The following is an 18,704-nucleotide window of genomic DNA, read 5'->3' on the forward strand; positions in this document are numbered from 1 at the left end:
TAACCTTCCTTCAGGCTGCAACAGATGGCCTGCCTCTGCCCTCTTTTTCTTCTTGATTGCCTATTTGTGCCTGGACCTTCCATCTTAACTCATTGCTGCTTAGTTAAAAGCTTTTGTTGAATGACTTCTTCAGAAATTACTGTGAGATCCCAGTGGACTACAGAAATTGCATTGCTGTTATCCATGTTCTTTTTGACTTCTTGGTGTTGGGTGAGGTTTTCTTCCATTTGTCATGGGTTTTATGTTTGGTTTTTGTTTTGTGTTGTTTTTTTTTTACGGGTAGGACTTACTTACCTTCACATAATATTTGGGTACTGCTGTAGATAATGAAATGGAAAGCCTTCTTTATTTGTCCTACCACCTCCCTTCCCACTGAAGTTTTTATGTTCTTAGGCCTCTCTCCTTTCAGCATCTAGTAATCTATCCAGTGTTTGAATTTTCTGTTTTCCTGAGATCTTTCTCTCTTGTTCATCTCTTCTCCTGTCTTTGTTCCTTCACATGCATAGCTTTTTTCCCAATGGCAGAAACATTGTCTTAGTGCTAATAGAGAGAAACATTTAGTTTCCATAAAGCTCTTTGTGGAGCTAATATGACTTGGTGTTTTACCTTTTCTGTTGTGTAATCAGATTTTATGTTTCATAGTAGTCCCAGATCTCAAGATGACTGATTTCATGTTTATGTGCATTTCTGTAAAAGAAATATTTATACATAGGAAACTGCAAATGTTTTAAATAAATGTTTTCAAGGAGAGTTGAATTTTAATTAATTAAACACAGGGAGGAGAACAGAGGCTAGAGAATGTAAAAACGTATGGTAGACCTATGATCTCATGTTACTTACACCCGATGTGCAACTTTATACCTTGAAAACGGATTATAAAGAGGGCTAGCTAGTTCTTATGGTCACTGCCCTTACGTGAAAATCTGGCATTTGAAATTGTAATGGTTTGATCCTAAAAGATAGTTAAACTTCTGTATTTAGGTCTGAATATAGAATGTAATGCAAGTAAACCGTTGAAAGATTTATAACTTCAGTTGGTTGAAAATTTAGGTTATTAATATTGTCTGCCAGCCAGGAAGATTTATGTTTCGAACAACCATCCCAGGAAATTTAATGCATGTTAATTTAGAGTATTAACTAATACCATATTTATTTATCCACAGGACAGATTGACTCCTTGGGTTACATTGACTATGTAGAAGTATTTTCAAGCTTTCTTTAGGAGTCTTTTGAAACCTGACACATCACATAGGTCAATAATATCTAAATGTTAACTACTGTCAGTCACAATGATACATTGTGTAATATGATCGAAAACTAACTTGCAAAGAAAGAAGAATCTTTTTCCTTCTATTTAAGAGGGTGCTTGTTAAGGAAAAAAAACACTTCTGACATTCTGACAGTTTCCTTACGCAATGTATGTTTTTTTTATATAGCAGCCAGTTAGCTGCCTTCGTCAAATGCAGTCATGGTTTGTTGTATTTGCATTAAGAGCCTGAAATTCCTTAAGACATGTTTGCAGTGAGTGACAGCAAACCCCAAGAAGATTCAAACATTACTGGAAATACTACCTTTTAATCAGTAGTTATTTGTGCATTAGAGAAATACACACATGTGGAAGTCGTCATACTCCGTAGGGGAAGAAGGGACTCTCACTTAAGATAGCTCCAAAACAAAGTTTTGCTTTCAACAGTTATGTTTAGCATCATTAGAATGAACAGTAATAATTTTTTCCACAGTATAACTTCTAAAAATCTGTCCTGTTGTTGAAGACTCTTAATAATAAACTTGAATTTAAAACTGAGTCCCCAAGAAAATATGTCAAAACAAAACTGTATTAAAGCATGTTCACTTCTTCGTTACCTACCAAGAAACCAATCAAGTCCCTCAGCGATTTTCCCACCTCCTCTTGAACTTGTAATAAACCTACATTTTTGACAGTTTCACCCATACATGTTTTTGCTACTGTTTAGTTAAATTAACTTTTATAGAAGGATCCCTAAATCTTGAGGTTTCAGAATATTTCTAGAAGGTTGTTTGTGTGGGTTTGTTTATTTTTTTAAATTCTCATTATTGTAACTGCATATGTCTGCTCTTGAAATAGAACTTAAGATATCAAGTTGTGGTTTGAGCTCAGAGGGCAACTGAGCACCATGCAGCTGCTCACTCATCCCATCCCCCTCAGGACTGGGAAGGAGAAAATAAAGCAGAAGGCTCAGGAATTGAGATAAGGATAGAGAGGGATGATTCACCCATTATGGTCATGGGCAAAAGACAGACTCATTAGGGGAAGAAAAAACCCATCACTTTAATTCAAACACTAACAGCAACATTTAACAGACAGAGTAGGACAGTGAGAAGTGTTACCACATCTTGAGAACACCTTCCCCCACCTCTCCCTTCTTCCCAGGCTCAGCTTTGCTCCTGATGTCTCTATTTCTCTACCTCTTCCCTCCCAGGGGGGCAGGGAATGGGGGTGTGTGGTCAGTCCTGCTGCTTCTCCCTCCTTGGGGGAGGAGTGGGGGAGGACAACTCCTCGCATTCTTCCCCTGCTCCAGTGTGGGGTCCCTCCCACAGGAGACAGTCTTCTGCAAACTTTCTCCAACGTGAGTCCTTTCCACGGGCCACAGCCATTCCCATGCTGCTCTGGCGGGGGTCACTCCTGCGTGTTGCAGTCTTCCCACCAGCAAACTACAATAGCGGGGGCTTATTCCCTCAGAGTCCCGGCCTTCTTTGGGTGCAGCCACCTGCTCCAGCGTGGGGTTGCAGGTGGGCATCTGCTCCACCAGTGACCTCCATGGCTTCAGGGGCACAGCCTGCCCTCTCACCACGGGCTGCAGCGGTGGGGTGCACCATCACACCCCCTCCCCTCCTCTTTTCCTCCTTTGTTCCACTAACCTCAGTGTTTGCATAGGTGTCCTCATCGCAACTCCTCCTTCCAACTGCTCCTCCCAGATTCCCCTTCTTAAATATGTTATCACAAAGGCGCAGCCACTCTCACTAATTGGCCCAGCCTTGGCCAGAGGTGGGTCCAGCTTGGAGCCGGGGGGCTTTGAGAAGCTTCTCACAGGGGGCCATCACTGTAGCCGCCTCTCCTGCTAATAAAAACCCCCACCACACATACAAACCCTGCACACAAGTTCTTTAAAGAAACAAAACATGAATATACTACTACTTGTTTCTACTACTGGTTTTGCAGTAGATTTCAGTGGCTCCCTCATAAAAAGGTAACTTCACAGTTTTCCTTGGTTTTAAGAGCTTATAGTCTGAAAATGACACATAAATAGTAGATTTACTGTGCCTGTGAAGTGACTTCTTTGTGTCATGCTGAGTATGAGTTAAGTGTTTGCAGAAGGTAGAGAGTGGGTAACTTGCAGGGATGTGCTGTGGAATCATGTCTGTAGTCTTGCTGCCTGTGCAAGTTGTCTCCCAGGTGTTTTGCTTTAAGACATTGTACAAGACTAACTTGGAGTTCCAAGAAGGGTTTCAGTTGTGTGAGAAGTAATGCCCTGGCAGTACTTGCCCCTTGAAAAAGGTGTCATGGGAGATACTGAGTAGTTGGTTGTTTAGTGAATGTTGTCCACTCAGTGCACTAAGACAAATTTCTGATGAAAGGAAGAAAGTGTGTGGGGAATCATGTGAAAATTGTGTACAGTAAATGCTGCTCTATTTCTCCTTCCCCCCCAGTCCCATACTTAAAGTACTAGATGCAGTGTTTTCCTGGGTCTCATGACTTACCAAGAGCCTGTCTGGATTGTAGCTCCTCCCTTTACCAGATGAGTTATCCCAACAGGACAGCTGGGATTCGGCATCTCCATACCCTTTTCTCTGGGAGTCTGTCAGAATCTGGTTAGTCATTCAAAAATGAGGCTTTTTTTTTCTTCCCCAAAAGTACATAGCTTGCAGAAAAAAGAATTAAGCTACTGTCTTACAAGCATAAATCTCCATGGCTGCTTTTTAACTTATATTTTCAGGGTCCCTAATACCACTTCTGGCATTTTACTGTGTTGCATTGTGTTTAGAAGCAGCCTTCTTGCTTTTCTGATGCCAGTATATTTGGGGTTAGGATCTCATTTGGTCCTAAGCTTCTAGTTCTGGGAAGAAGCGAGACAGCTTGATGGGTGAGAACCAAGCAAGTATTTTCTTCCCAGCTGGTGGCTCAGCTATTGTTCTTACCATCTTTGAAGCAGCCTACCACAAGTATCTGAATTTTGCATTGTTTTGGTTTTCCTATTTATCATGTTGAATGGAAAGGATTGTGGTAGATGATGTGGTAGTGCATTAATACCAAAAAGCCTAGTATTAAACAGTAAGAGTTGCATATGTGTAATTCTACACTACTGCCTTGCTTTCCTGGGCATGCTGTGGAAAGCTGCATGCTGAAGAACACGCACTGTGCAATCCCTGTTTGAGTTAAAATGGTCATTGATGGAACATTTTCTTTCCACTGTTTTCTCTGTGGAACAGCCTGGGGGTGGAGAGGGGGGTAAGGAATATGATGTAAACTGTTCTGTAGAGTTTCATGGGCAAAGGAATAACGATGTTTGAAACCTAGTTTCTTGCTTTCCCTCCCGCTGTCTCCCTCTGTTCCCGTGTAGAGTAGAGAGTGACCTGTTACTTCCAAGTTCAGTCATCCTGTGATATTTGCTGACCCAATATTCCTTTTCCTGCTTTTTGTTCTCTGTGGTCTCCAGTGCCCTCAGGTTGCTTGTGTGAATTTTCAAACTTTTACCTTACATTTAGTGATATATAATACTGAAAAACTTCTGTTGTGAAGGGATGGAAAGCTTTAACGGATGACAGCTTTAGCTTTGACTAATAGTTGTTCACTTAATTAAAATAAAGTATACAGAATAAGTGTCGGGTTGTGATCCTATGTGCAGTTTCTAGGTTTAGAAGGGTATAAACCATTGCATTGTTTAGGTGTGTTGTTTAAAATTATACCACAAACTTATTTTACATTGTGTATTTAGGCAATAAATTGAAAACTGTAACCATGTAAGGAAATGTTGGCTATTATTTTATGTCCTAACAGATTTTTTTTTTTTTCCCTTGCTTTGAACATGTAATAGAGGAGTGGTTGAATGGCATTTTTTAGTACATGCCAAGACACAAGTATAAAGTGGATTCTTCTGGACACATCTCATATCATACTTACCTGCCTTCTGAATTGCAGTAATGTTCTGAGTTTGTTGCTATAAAGAAGTAAATGTTCTCTAAATGCAGGCTGGTAATACCATGGTGAACTATTTGTTTAAAGTGTTGACTTAACCCAAGTCTGCTAGAGGTCTTAAGTTAATTTTACTTTCTAGATCAAACAGTATGAAAGCTGTTTTCCATCTTCTTCCATGTTACACCTCAGCCTTTTGGAAAAGCAAAACATGACAGCTTAAAACTGCATTTTTTACTTTGGTTTTCAGCAGTTTGGAATGCTGTTTTGTTGTTTATTTGTAAATAAAAATGTCTTTTTTGAGATACTTTCCAAAGCTTTTAAGATCTGGGATTGAATCTCTGTTTGACTTTGAAAATACTGAATGTTTTCGTGGCTGCTACCACTGTATACGTGGGGTTGTTTTGCTGAAGTTCAGCCATGAAACAGTTGTATCTGTCTGTAGGAGTTTTGTTTCAGAGAGGGAGAGAGGAAAAAAAACCTCCTCTTCCTATACTTTCACAATGAAGTTTGAACAGGAACCTGCTCCAGTCCCAGCTTTGAAGCGGTTTTCCTCTCTTCCCTACCCTCTTCCTTACATGCAATTTTCTAAAGAATGTGAGGATATTTAGGAAGGCTCTTGACTGTGCCAAATTCTCAGTTTATGGAAAGAAGCAGTATCAGGTATATATTCTGGGTAACTTCCTTATCTTAAGGTTTTTTTTTTTTTTTCCCCTCTGAAAGGTAGAAGACAACACTTCCTGTTTTTTATACAGAAAGTATATTTTAATTATACTTTCTCTTATCTGCTTAAGAGAAAGTGTATAAAATTCTCTATAGTCTTGTTACAGTAATTATTTTCTACATTGTTAGTAAAGTGTGTTTAAGCTAATTTGCATATCCATATAGTAGTTGGTTTCCTTTTAGTTCAAACATTATAGGAAGAATTCTTGTTGTATTTATGCTTGCTGACTTTTACTGCTATGCAGTGCATGCATAGGCTCAAATATAGGCCTGATGATCACGTTTAATGTCCATCATTACTCTCTATTCTGAAAACAGGATTTACGACTTACATGAATAAGACATGCACAAGTGGAGTAGGAGGCTGCCCCAGTGTGAGTTATAAGGAGGTGCTGGGTGGAAAGGAGTGTAGCACAGGAGCAGAGCGGCCAGTGCAGTGGCAACAAACAGCTACTTCATGGACTTTGTTGTGAGAAAAGTCGGTTCAAGGGTATGAACCAAAGGTAAAATAGTAAAATAGATCAGTAACTAGAAAAAGTGGGGAGGGTCTTAAAGAGGAAGGAGAAGTGATTCTCCCAAGTTAGTGATATAGAGTCTAAAAGACTTAGTTGCCAGTGAAGTTGCGTATGTTTTTGCAATGTGAAGCTTTGCTGGACACTGATATTTAATCTGAGGCATATAGGAGTGTTAAGTCACGAGTAAGCCTAAGTGCAGTATTTAGGAGTACTTTTATTTTGAACCTTTAGCACTTCAAATATTGATAACTAGTAAAATGAAAGTTCTTAATGTTACTGGAACAAGCATATGATAATGCATGCAGGTGGGAGCATACATTCCAGAGTTCTGCATTTTCTTTGATTTAAATTATTGGCATGAATAAGAAGTTAACCCTAATACTGGTCGATCTACCCCACTAAAACTAGCTCTATATACAGTAAAACACTGAAATTGTTTATAAAGTAAGTAAGAGCGTAAGTCTAACTTGTTGGCAGACGCAAACTAATCAAAATAATATACTTAATGACATAGGCAGGGCTGTATTTTTGCTTTTTATTTTTAGAATAATAATGTATTAATTGTTTAAGATTGCTCTCTGCTTGCTATACAAAGTGAAGGTAGATACTGTCTCTGTGGCTTTAAAGTCTGAAAAAATGTAAAACTGGAAATGCATAAAAGCCTCAGATGACTAAACGAGGCCAATGTGTGTTGCGATGTCTTAATGCATATATAAACTTTCAACTTACACAAGGTCATGTTTTTGCTTTGGGTACAGGCATTTAGCTATTCGTTTAGGAGTTCTGTAGGAACGCATACTTTTCTTTCCCCTGCTGAAGAGTTGCTTTTCAGGCTGTACTAATAAGATATATTTAGTTTTTGGGTACTAGCCAAATTAAGTCCTGCCTAAATTTTCTTTGCTAAAATTCAAGTTAGTCTTTGTATTTTTCTCATGTTAAATCTCAAGCCTTGGCACTAACTTGGACAAATTCCTAGCCAGTATTTGCTGCTGACACATAGGTATCGTTATGCACATATGCACACCTACACTAGTCATGGCATCCTTGCCTGTTGTTAATTCCCTTCACTTTGGTAAAAGGGAGCCTATAACTGCCCTGACACAAGAATGGAAATTTCACAGCTCTTCTCGGGGCTGCTCTAAGTGAAACCTGAATGATGACCGCGTTTCACAATATGCTGGTGGTGTTCCAGCTGTGTGCCAGTAGGTATGTCCTACTTTGTTTGCTAAGCTTCATTAGTAACTGTGATTGTTTTTCTTGCCACCTTAGGAGAAGCTGAGGTTTTCTGCAGCCATTGCAGCACTGGTCAAACGTATTCATTCTACTTTGGCATCCTAGATGGGTTTTCTGCCAAACAAGAATGTTTTCGTCATCTTGCTGACTGGTTTAGAATTAGTAGTCTGAATCACTTTAATGTGTGTTTCACAGAACAATTTGAAAGTCCTTCCTTCCTTCCAAGCTTAACCTTTGCAAATTGAATAGGAAGACAGCTGTGTTCATTGTATTATGAAATCAGGGTTTTCATGTAAGCTTGTATAAAAGGTGATCAATATTAAAAATTCCCCAGTTTTTGTGCAAAATTTTTTGCTTTTTTGTTCTCAATGGTGGAAACAAATACAAAATTGCTAGTCAAGAAAACAAAAGGTTTTCACACATCTGTTGGTGAAACAACTTTTAGTGCCCTGTGCTTACAGAACTTGCAAGAATCCATCAGAGAGCTTGTCTAAAGCTTTGTGCAGCAGCTTGATAGGTCATCTTTTATCTAGACGCAGAAGTACTGTTTCCTACTCCAAGTATTGTTGATGTCAGTAACTTTACTATTTTAGGACTCTGCTGGTGGCTCTTAATGATCTGTGTTGCATGCCAAACTTTTATGGATTTAATATGCTGAATAATTTATATTCTTGTAGTATTAATGCAGCATCACAGCTCTTGAATGTTAAGAATTAATCCTTTACTCAGGCAACCTAAATTCTGCCACAGTCCTCAAGTTTGATAATTTTAGACATTAAGGGGGGAAAAGGGATAAGCAGCGTGTTCTAGGTGAAACCAGGGCAGTTTATATTCTGCAGTTGAGTTTGTACTCTATATAGTGTGGGTGGTTGTTACTGAGAAGTGAATGGTTTTAGTATCTTAAAGTCCTGAAGCTACAACTCTACCTAGCTCTCTCTAGCGTGACAGAAAATATGTCTACATCACCACCTATAGCCAGGGAAAGCCACAGTATGTCTGTTGTCATTCAACACAGTTAGCTTGAATACCCTAAACTGAAACTGGATTTTTGTTGTTATTGTTTGTTCTCATTTTCTTTTGCTATCTTGTTCAGCCACCAAACTGACATAATAGGAGGCAGATATTCTAAAAATCTGTTGATTTTTATGATAATTTGAGTTGGTGTAACTTGCCTTAGCCTTAGCTTGGTCAAGTTTCCAGATGACAGCTTTTAAATAGGTTTAAATACACTGGGAAAAAATCCCCCCCCCCCCCCCCCCGCGACTTTTTCTTGCATGCGTAAGTTTTGCATACTTCAATAAATTTTAAACACATTTGGTCAAGAACAGTAGATATGAAGTATCCCCCTTTTAGATCCAGCCTGTTCTCTTACAGTGGGACTCCTGACACCTTTCCATAGCTGAAGCCAAGTGGGTAAGAGTTGAAGTGCTGCCCCATGCAATGTGTTTGGAAGGCCAGTGCTTTGGCCTGGGGCCAGCGGGTGATTCTCGGGCCAGGGACAGTCTCTGCTGTATGTCTCTCGGTGGCTGCAGAAGAACAGCTTCTGCTCCATGGTGTCGCCAGCCTTGGGTGTAGAAAGCCTAGTCAACACATGGCTCAGCAAATTGGGATTTATTTTGCCTAGCCCACTTTTGAGGCGCTGGGGTGGTTGGCTATGGAATGCCTCTGCAGCAGTGAGGGCTTAGGTGAGCTCGTTTATATCTCCTTACCTCAGGAAGAACCGTAAGTTCCTCCTTGAGATGCTTTGGCACAAAAATTGGTTGGTCACAGGTACACTTATCGTATACTTGTTTATGCTTACACTGGGAAATTATCTTCTTATTTTTTATGAAGATAGAAGTTTCCTGAAGTTGATGTAGCTCAGTATAGAAGAGCTACAGCATGATACCGTCCTGTTAGCATTAGTGGTGTTGGCAGTAGATTAACTGTGAGTGTTCTGCTGCATCTCAGTACAGCCATGTATGGTGTAAGCTGTTTTGGAGAAAAGTTCAATAACTAAATATCTTGCATAAGAAATTTTGAGTAAAACAAAGCTGAAGAAGAAGAGAGCATATCAGAATGCTCTTAATTATTCTCAGCAGTTTACAGAAAGAGGTTCATTCAGCTTAGTAAAGCATAGAGTTATATGTTCACAGTTCAGAGTTCTGGATTAAAGAAATAGTTTTTGTGAAAAACTTGTGGATTGCGTGCCAGGCAAAAATTCTGAACTTTACTACAGTTTTGTGTACTTAATTTATGTATATGTATTATGAAATTGGCCAGTTCAGCTGCTTGGCACTCTGATGGCACTTGGATTAGTCATGGAGAGAAGTCAGTCTTTGGACACTGTATTTCAACAGCTGGTTTATTTTGTATGTAAGACTTTGCTGTGTTTTGCTTGAAGATTCCACCAGTGGAATGCTGTTACATCATGAGACATAATTTCAATTAGTATCAACTTCTAGAATGACACTTGAATTAAATATTAACATTTTCTATGCTTTGAGTAAGTAAACAAAAGACTCTGTTTTAATCTCCCTTCTCTGCAAGGACATGTAAAAAGGGAACCTGTATTTTGAACAGCAGAGCATCAAAAAAAAATCTTGACTACTCAATTGTCTGTGTTGATTTATCAAGGTCAGAAAAGTCTTTCGGTTGGTCACTTAGAATTTTTTTTTAAATTATTTTATTTTTGAGTCTAAAAATGTTAGGGAAGACCACTTTAGCCTTTTCATGTTGCTGGAGATGCTCTATATGGTGGGGTATGGGAAGAGATTAAACTCAGTACAAGCTCTTTCATGAGGACAGTTGGAAACATTGCAACTTTTTACAAATTAATCTTTTTTTACTTCCAGCATGTTCTAAATTATTAGAATAAATGCAGTCCCTCTTCACAATTTGAATTTCACTTTCTTGGCACTGTGGGGTTGAAATCCTATTAAACCCACCGTGGTCTGTGATTGAAGCCTTTACCTGTGTAGGACAAGTTGTGGGATCAAAGTCTGTTGCTGGGGTAGGCAAGCTCTGCCTTTCCAAAATAAATAGCTATTATGTGGTGGGAGGGGGGGGGAAGTTCAGTATAGGTTGTAAAACGAAAGGGTATGAGCAAGAGAGCAAATCTTTCCTGTGTTTCTCTGATGTTTAAAGTTTAAAATACTTCAGACCTTGTTCTGCTACCCTTTCTTCATCAAAGTGCCAGTCTGTGGCAATGAAGTAAACTTTTAACTAAAGTGCTTTCTGCCTGTACAGAAAAGCAACGATGCAGTTACACAAATGTTGAGGACTTCAGTTCTCAGCCACTGCTGTGGACTTCTATTTTTGCAACCCAGAGTCATCTTTTTCTTGTACTCTCTTGGCTCCAGGCTCTGTGTCACACTGTGGGGTTCTTACAGTGTTGTTACACAGTGGGTGTGCCTGTAGACACCTGTTTGTAAAATGAGAATGTTATCAGCTGTAACTTACCTGCAAAGATGTATAACCCAGTTTCCTTACTCTAATGTATATCATTCAGATCCTATAATAATGGGAGAAGTGGACAGAATTTTAAAAGTACAGATAATTGCAAGTGGATTTAAGTTGCATATGCAAAAACGTACTTTGTCCGCACTGAGGAGGTAGATGATAGAGGGGCTACAAGATGAATTTTACATGTCTAAATAGGCTTTCATTTCAATTAGAAAACTGACAGTTTTACAAGAACTTTATACAACTAATAAAGTAATTTCTTATCTAAAATTACTGTTTATGTGATTAAGTGTAAAGACGTTTTTGTTGATTATGATGTTTTCTTGGCAAAAGTAACTGTCTTCTGGTGAAAATGTCTAGCAAAGGTAAGTGAAATAATGTACCTTCTGAAATGAAACCTTAGTATTGCAAATGTTTAACATCTCATTTCACTAAGGCACATTTGGAAAAATTTTGTTTTGTTTGTAGAAGTGCTTAAACGTTTTTAATTTTTTTTTTTTCTTTTCAGTCATTATTTAACCTACTGGAATTTCGAAGACTAGTTTTGAATTTCAATCCTCCTGCAAATGCTCAAGACTTGCCCCGAAACCAAAAGGTAAAATTAGAAGCTAACTTCCTCTGGTGGCTGATAAGGGTATTTCTCTCTTGGAATCGAATTTTGCACTGTTCTCTAGCTCAAGTTAGCACGGATTTTATAGGTACCAATTAACATTTCTTTGAGCTTCCTATTACGGATCTTACATAAAATACGCTAGCTTCACAGTAGAGTAGGGGGCAGGGTGTTGAGGGAGGCAGAGTTTACACCATACTGCTGCTTACACCAGGTTCAATGGAAGGGCTTTGCTGACACAGCTGTAGCAGCACTGCCACTAGTGGATGAGCATTTCTAATGTGAACGTAGCTTCTATTAGCCAAGTTCCCTCACACTGTGCAGCTACGGGCATGCTTTTTGGTTACCTGCATGTTCTTGATCTGTGTAGCTTTGCCAGCAGCATTGTCAGTGTTGGCCTGGCCACTTCACTGTTTTTTTGGGGATGTTAATTGTAACTCATGATCTGAGATTAAGCTTTTGGTTATTAGCTTGTCTCTTCTGGCCTTTTCATGAGGTGATTTGTAAGCATAAATTTTCCCATGTTTATTCTGGTACTTGTATGGGATTGGGGAAGGGGAGAGCTCAGGTTTCTTGTGACCTCAGGCTGTCAAGGGGGGAATGGTCATAGACTGAGGGATAAAACAGACCAATTTTTCTTCCTTCGTGATGGCCTCTGAGGAAGGATACATGAGGGCACCTTGGTTTCTATGTTATGAAATAGAGAGGAAGAAATGGGAAGAGGAAGTGGCTGTATGAAGCATGAAGGCACTCGATGTCCTGATTTTTAGCAAGGGCTTACAGAGCAGTGAATTCTTCCATATCTAGAAATTAGACTATTGCCTTTTGCCCCTTTCTTTTGGATTTTTAAAAAGGGAGCATGTTGTTGGCCTCTTCTTAGTTGTTTGGCACTTCAGGCTTGACTGGAATGTTCACTAGCAAAATTAAGGTCTGCAATTAAAAAAACGAAAGAAAACAGACATAGAAAAGATAGTGTCTATTTTCTAAACTTCTAGGTATGTACCATAAAAGGGAAGTGGAATGTTCAGTCAGAACTGTATAATTTCTACACCACCTTCCTGCCACCCCCTCTCACCTCTGCAACACCACCTGCCCTCCCCCCCCCCGGTTCAAAAAGCAAGTTGTCACTTGAGGTTTTTTTAGGAAGAAAGTAGATCATGAGATGATGTGCACATACAGCATGGGTAGTATTAGGAACATATCACAAGAGGGTGATGGGACAATGTATTTTGGTAAGAAAGACGGGATGAAGTTACGCTTTACTAAAGAGTTGTACTGATGTAAATGTTTATTTTTTTATTTTTAGATTGACTTTCTGCCTGGTATTCATTATTTGACATATAATTTGTTTTAGTAGTATCCTCCAGTACTCAGGGTTCTTTACCTTCATTTTTTCGGGCGTAAAAAGCAGTTGGCATCCAAGAGGTGGTATGCAATATAGTAATAAGCTGTTGTCTTTGAAGAGTGTCTTGCCCAAGCATTGACACTAGCAACCGAATTTCTTTAGCAGTTCTAAAGCTCTATTTCTTAGAAATTCTGACCATGGCAGACAATATTAAGGCTGTGTGAAATGGTGTGACACCAGGCAAGTCTATGGATTTGTGCAGAAACCTTGCTTTTTGCAAGCCTGCTGGTAAGAATCTCTGACAGTAGCTTGTATCCTCTCCTTTGTTAACTTAAACTCCAGAATGAAATAACATTATTAATTGATGTACTTAGCTGTTCTATATACAGCTGAAAATAGTGTTGAAATATGTTTTGGGGAGAATTTAGGAAAATACATTGTTGTCCAAAAAGTGGATTTGTTGCCCGGTGTGCAATAGGTCAATAATCACACACTCGGGAGAGACATTGCTTATTTATTTTAGGGTTGCACAAGCCTAGGTGCTCAGTGGTTTCCCACAAATCAAGCACACCAACAGGACTTTTCACACTATATTTATACACAAAACTTGCAGAGTTAGTAATTTTCTAAGTCCATCCTCTCTAAGATGATTTGTTAGTAATTTACGTACAATTATAATACTGCCAACGCAATATTTCTACTACTATGCATGCTCAGGGGAAGGGTCTTCACCTGGGTAAGGGTTGTCTTGACCTATAAGCGTGATTTTTGTAGTTCAGCTAAGGGTACACGGACCTTGAGCCTGCTTGCCAAGTTGGCAGTGTACCTTCTGCAAGGTCTAATGGCTCCGGGATGTCCTTGCTCAAAGGTGGCTATCTACTTGTTCTTCTGATTAGGGGTGCCTTTGGCTTTAACATATACAAAGAACGTCTTTCTTGACCTAAGCATAGTATTTCTACATTGTTCTAAAAGTTTAACCTTGAACAAGATTGCTTCACTAATTGGAAGTTAGACAAATAGGAGGAATGCATGTCCCCAAATATGGTGCTTTTATTTCTTTGTAAGGTGAAGGCAAGTAGAGGCAATTTGATTTAAAGCTGTAATGTAAGATATCAATTGACAAAAAAGTCCTGAAATTTACTTCCATCTGCTTGCTTGTTTTAAAACTCTCTCAACTTTGTTTTGTTTTGGTTTTTATTTTTAACCTAGTATTAAGTACTGTATGTGACTGACATTCCCTAGGATCAAATTTCCTTGCTAATAAAGACCAAGTTTTAATAATCCCAGATTTTCAGCACTTCTGTTTACATCCTGTTGTTCTTCCAGTTGGTGGAAATTAGAGTTTAATGTTACGGTCATGACAATCTCTTGATTTAGAATTAAAGCGTGTGGTTGTAGTTCAGGGAATATTGCATAGTGGGGTGGTGGTGTTTTTTCCTATCAATACATTGAATCCAAATGCTGTTAACAGTTTGGCATGTAAAATGTTTAATCCAGAAGTCATTGGTATAAATTTTGACTTTAAAAAAGCCCCCAAACAAACAACAACCACACATTGATTACCTCAGCTAATTGGACTTTGTTGTTCTGGATTTTAAACTTGGCCGTACACTTAAAATCTCCAATCTGTTTTTTTCTTTTTAATCTGAAAGTAATTTTTTTTTCCTTGGTGTGTTCCTCAGCTTCCTTCTGTAGAACAGATAACGGTTCTCTATAGTTGCTGCAGATTATTTCCTCTCCCAGTTCTCTTACCTCTTGCTGTCATATGAACAGATCTTTTTTTGCTGTACACAGTGAGGCCAGCTAAATATTTAGCCTCGACAGTACCTTCAGGAAATGTTTTATTATCAAAGGAAGTGGGTTACTGTGCTACAGGTTACCACATCCTTCCCCCAGTTTCAACATTATCGTTATGCCAGTGACCTGGAATACTGATTGAGAATAATGAATGTTTGCTATGTATTAAATATGTAGATTGCTTTGGAAGCATTTCTTAATCATAAATTGTTCCAACATCAGTGTATTAAGAAATTATTTATGCAGGCAGGATAGGTGATAAAATAGAGAATGTTTTAGATTATGAACTTCCCATACAGTTTTTATTTCAAAATTTATTTTAATCTTTTTTTGTACTGGTGCACCTTATAGTATGCTGTAAAATTGGTCATATGCTGTGCTGTGATTGCATTAGTATTTCTTTTGTTTTACTGTACAAGTCCTTTGTGGAACTGTGTACCTTGTTTTGGGGACTGGCTCACATCCTTTTGAAGATTTTAGGCTTTGTTTAGTTAGAAGCACTGTTTGTTGTGGTAATGCCCACATAATCTGGCCAAGGATCATGCCTAATGCATTAAATCGAGCTTTCTAAAAATACAAGAAGGATTTTTCTAGTTTTAGAGAACTTTTACAGGCTTTACAGAGATAACTTGTTCTGAGTAATCCTACTGACATCGCTAGCCAGTTCAACCTAAAGCTACAAGTATGCTTAAAACTCAGCCAAATTAGTAGTGTAAATTTGGGTAAGTAGTGCAATAATACTCACTGCCCACGTACTCAGATTTAACAAAAGGAAGGTGAGACCTAGAGTATTCTGTGGTCCATCATGTATATTATGCATATGTATTATCACTGGTATTGAAGTATCTTGATAAAATATATCTGTATCTAAAACTTGAAATTCTATTCATTTTTAATAGATCACTTAATGAAAAGAGTAAAAAAAAAAAAATCACTTTCACAATTTGTTTCCCTGTTTTGTTGTGGTAAAGTGCTTTAAATATGTAAATGGGAGACTGGTTTTATTAAGTTATGATGATTTAATGCTGAATTAGGGTGATATTTCATGAATTCTTCAGCCTTTTTTTGTGAACATTGTTTATAACTGGCAGGTGTTTTGCAAGGTGAACTAGATGAGCAAGTAAAACTTAAGAATTTATGTGACTAGAAGTATTTTTTAGGTATTATGTGGAGCATGTTCTAGTTCACCATGCACAGTTTTTAAAGCTGAAATAAACCAGACTTTATGTACAAGAAGCTTTATGCGTGCTGGATTGACATACGAGTGGCTAAACAAGTCTGTTGTTTGAGCATGTGAAATAGTTTGTCACCAAGTAATTCTAGTTTGACCAGCATCTGACATCTGTGCTGCCTTTGAATGATACTTTGTTCTAAATACGTGTGGATGTTACATGGCTTTTAATTTCACAAGTATTTGTCAACTATCTACTCAGGAGTATGAGGGATACCCAATCTCCACAGCATTTGTAACCTGTGGTTTAATCTATGGTATGACAGATTTGTGTTTCAGTTTACTTGCTTTTCATTATACAGGCAGAAAGTATTTCTTCTGCTTCTCTCCTGGAAACCAGAAAAAGAACTCCATATTCCTCATGAACTATGCTTAAAAAAAACCAAAAATGGGGTAGAAAGGAAGACAGGCTCTTTCTCTTACTTCTATCATAAGAAATAATAATGATTTGTGTATACCTTATAAATTTCATCTTCAGAAAAAAAAAGCTTAAAAAGGTACTAGTCAGTGTGTAATCTCACCAGAAATTCTGCTACATGTATAGGGGAATACTAATTTCAATAAAATAAATGCATATTGTTGCAGTGTATTACTTAAGGCTTTGTAAGTCTTGGGAACAACAGTTCTGTCTTAAATGCAACTCAATTTGTCCGCTTGTCCATTCAGCCTCATTTCAAGTCAAACAGCCACATCTAGATGTGGTTTCAGGGAGCTTTCAGTTTCTGAAATGTAATTTTCTTCCTAGAAAATGACATTATTTTGTAAAACTGACAAGTAAAAAGTATGCAACACTACCTTGGTAGTAACTACAAGTAAGCTTATATAATATTATGATGATTGGATGGGTATATGCTTGGTTCATTGAGTAACACTTCTGTAAAGTAGATTTTTTTGTTACCACTTTGTTAAATATTTTTAATTCTTCTTCAAATACAGGAACATAGGAATCTGCCTTTCATGCGTGAACTTAGGTACCTGTTTGCACTTCTGGTTGGTTCAAAGAGAAAATATGTTGACCCATCAAGAGCAGTTGAAATCCTTAAAGATGCTTTTAAATCAAATGATTCCCAGCAGGTAATTTCTATGTATTTTTGTTCAAGCTTAGGTATGTTTTCATGTGGTCATCTGGCATTAGGAAATACTTAATGGACAGTCAGAATGTCCACAGAAAAGAAACTTCTGATTATCACATTCTTTGAGTTTTTTTTCTACAATATTATGTGATCTCTAGTCACTTTTATTAAAAAGAAAACAAAAATTCCAGATAGAGTGACTATTTTATTCAGTATACTTTCTTCCTGTTATTTTAGAAACTAACTAATAGTTCCACATTCTTGCTTTTAGGGTTTAGTTTAGCTTCTAAGACTGTGTTTTTTTTAAGGAGCTTTATTCTTCTGATCTAACAGTACATTCAGGGCTGGTACAATCCTAGTATAGTATTTGTCTGTGTAGATGTTGGTTTGCAGGGTCCTAATACTCATATTCAGGATTCTTGCCTAAATCATAGTGGGCTTTTCTGAGAACCACTTTTCTTCAGATGCTTTATTTTTTCCCACATGAGGTTATGTGGCTAAGGTGTTTAATTACAACAGCATGTGAGTTTAGTGTTTGATGGAAGTAATATTAGTCACCATTTGTTAGATACCAAAGGGTTTGAACAATGGGATTCATAAGATGCCTTTGGACTAGCGTGGTATGAAAGCTGAGCTCAAGTAATAAGGATCACAGGACAGTGTAATGACTGAGCACCACCAGAGCCTTAGTGTTCTCTAAGAGCCACTCATAAAAAAACCCCAATCATGGCATAGTCTTAGACACGGTGTGATTTTTTTTTTTTTTTAATTTTTTTTAATTTTTTTTTTTGGTGCTCTTGTGGAGGGGAATACTGCTATATTGATCTTGTAAGGTGACACTTCATTGTGTTCTGTTACATATGTGGACATATACTGATCATTTTGTATTTTTCAACAGCAAGATGTTAGTGAATTTACACACAAATTATTAGATTGGCTAGAAGATGCCTTCCAAATTAAAGCTGAAGAAGAGAGGTAAGATGTTTTTCTAGCTCTGTACATTGAACATTTTGGTGAGAAAAAGCAAACCAAACAACCAAAAATCACTTCCCACTGTTTGGCTGAAAAAGATCCAACTCAGTAGCTTGTTTTAGCTCAAGTGTTTTTTCCATATGTGCCAATACCTTCTATTTTCCATGATTTGTCTTTTTTCACCTTCTTATTTTATGTTAGAAATCTTGCTGAATGAAGTCCAAAGCATATAAAGAGTACACATATGTTTTGTACATAACCAATTAGACATTTTTCATTTGAATGCAGTTTTGCTTTTCAATACTGTAGTTTAAATACTTCAAAACCTTGCTCCTGTTTCTCTTCTCAGAAGTGAATACTCATTGTTTGTATAAGTGAACATCTGTAAACTGTCTTTTGAATAAATACTTGTTTCTAGGGTATTGCATGAAATAGTTTTTGCAAGGGTTTTGTACAATTCAACCACTTAAAATTGATTTACATAAATTTTCCTAGAATGAAACACTTCTGAAACTAAATTTTCAGAATATAGTTATTGCAAATATGTGAATCATTGTTATTCCTCAGAGGAAAGTACAAAACTAAATGAAC

The 18,704-nt window shown here is 37.8% G+C and overlaps 1 protein-coding gene across 4 annotated transcripts in view; it reads left to right on the plus strand.

Moving 5' to 3' along the window:
- USP25 (ubiquitin specific peptidase 25) overlaps positions 1 to 18,704 on the plus strand; it is a 96,141-nt gene that overhangs the window by 43,184 nt on the left and 34,253 nt on the right. For all 4 annotated transcript variants that reach the window (XM_074813680.1, XM_074813688.1, XM_074813695.1 and 1 more), the window contains 3 exons: positions 11,594 to 11,680; positions 17,005 to 17,142; positions 18,040 to 18,116. In XM_074813680.1, coding sequence (XP_074669781.1) covers positions 11,594 to 11,680; positions 17,005 to 17,142; positions 18,040 to 18,116 — 302 coding nt within the window. The remainder of the gene's footprint in view (positions 1 to 11,593; positions 11,681 to 17,004; positions 17,143 to 18,039; positions 18,117 to 18,704) is intronic.

The sequence above is a fragment of the Strix aluco genome, chromosome 2 (genome assembly GCF_031877795.1).
Source record: "Strix aluco isolate bStrAlu1 chromosome 2, bStrAlu1.hap1, whole genome shotgun sequence".
Taxonomy (NCBI): Eukaryota; Metazoa; Chordata; class Aves; order Strigiformes; family Strigidae; genus Strix; species Strix aluco.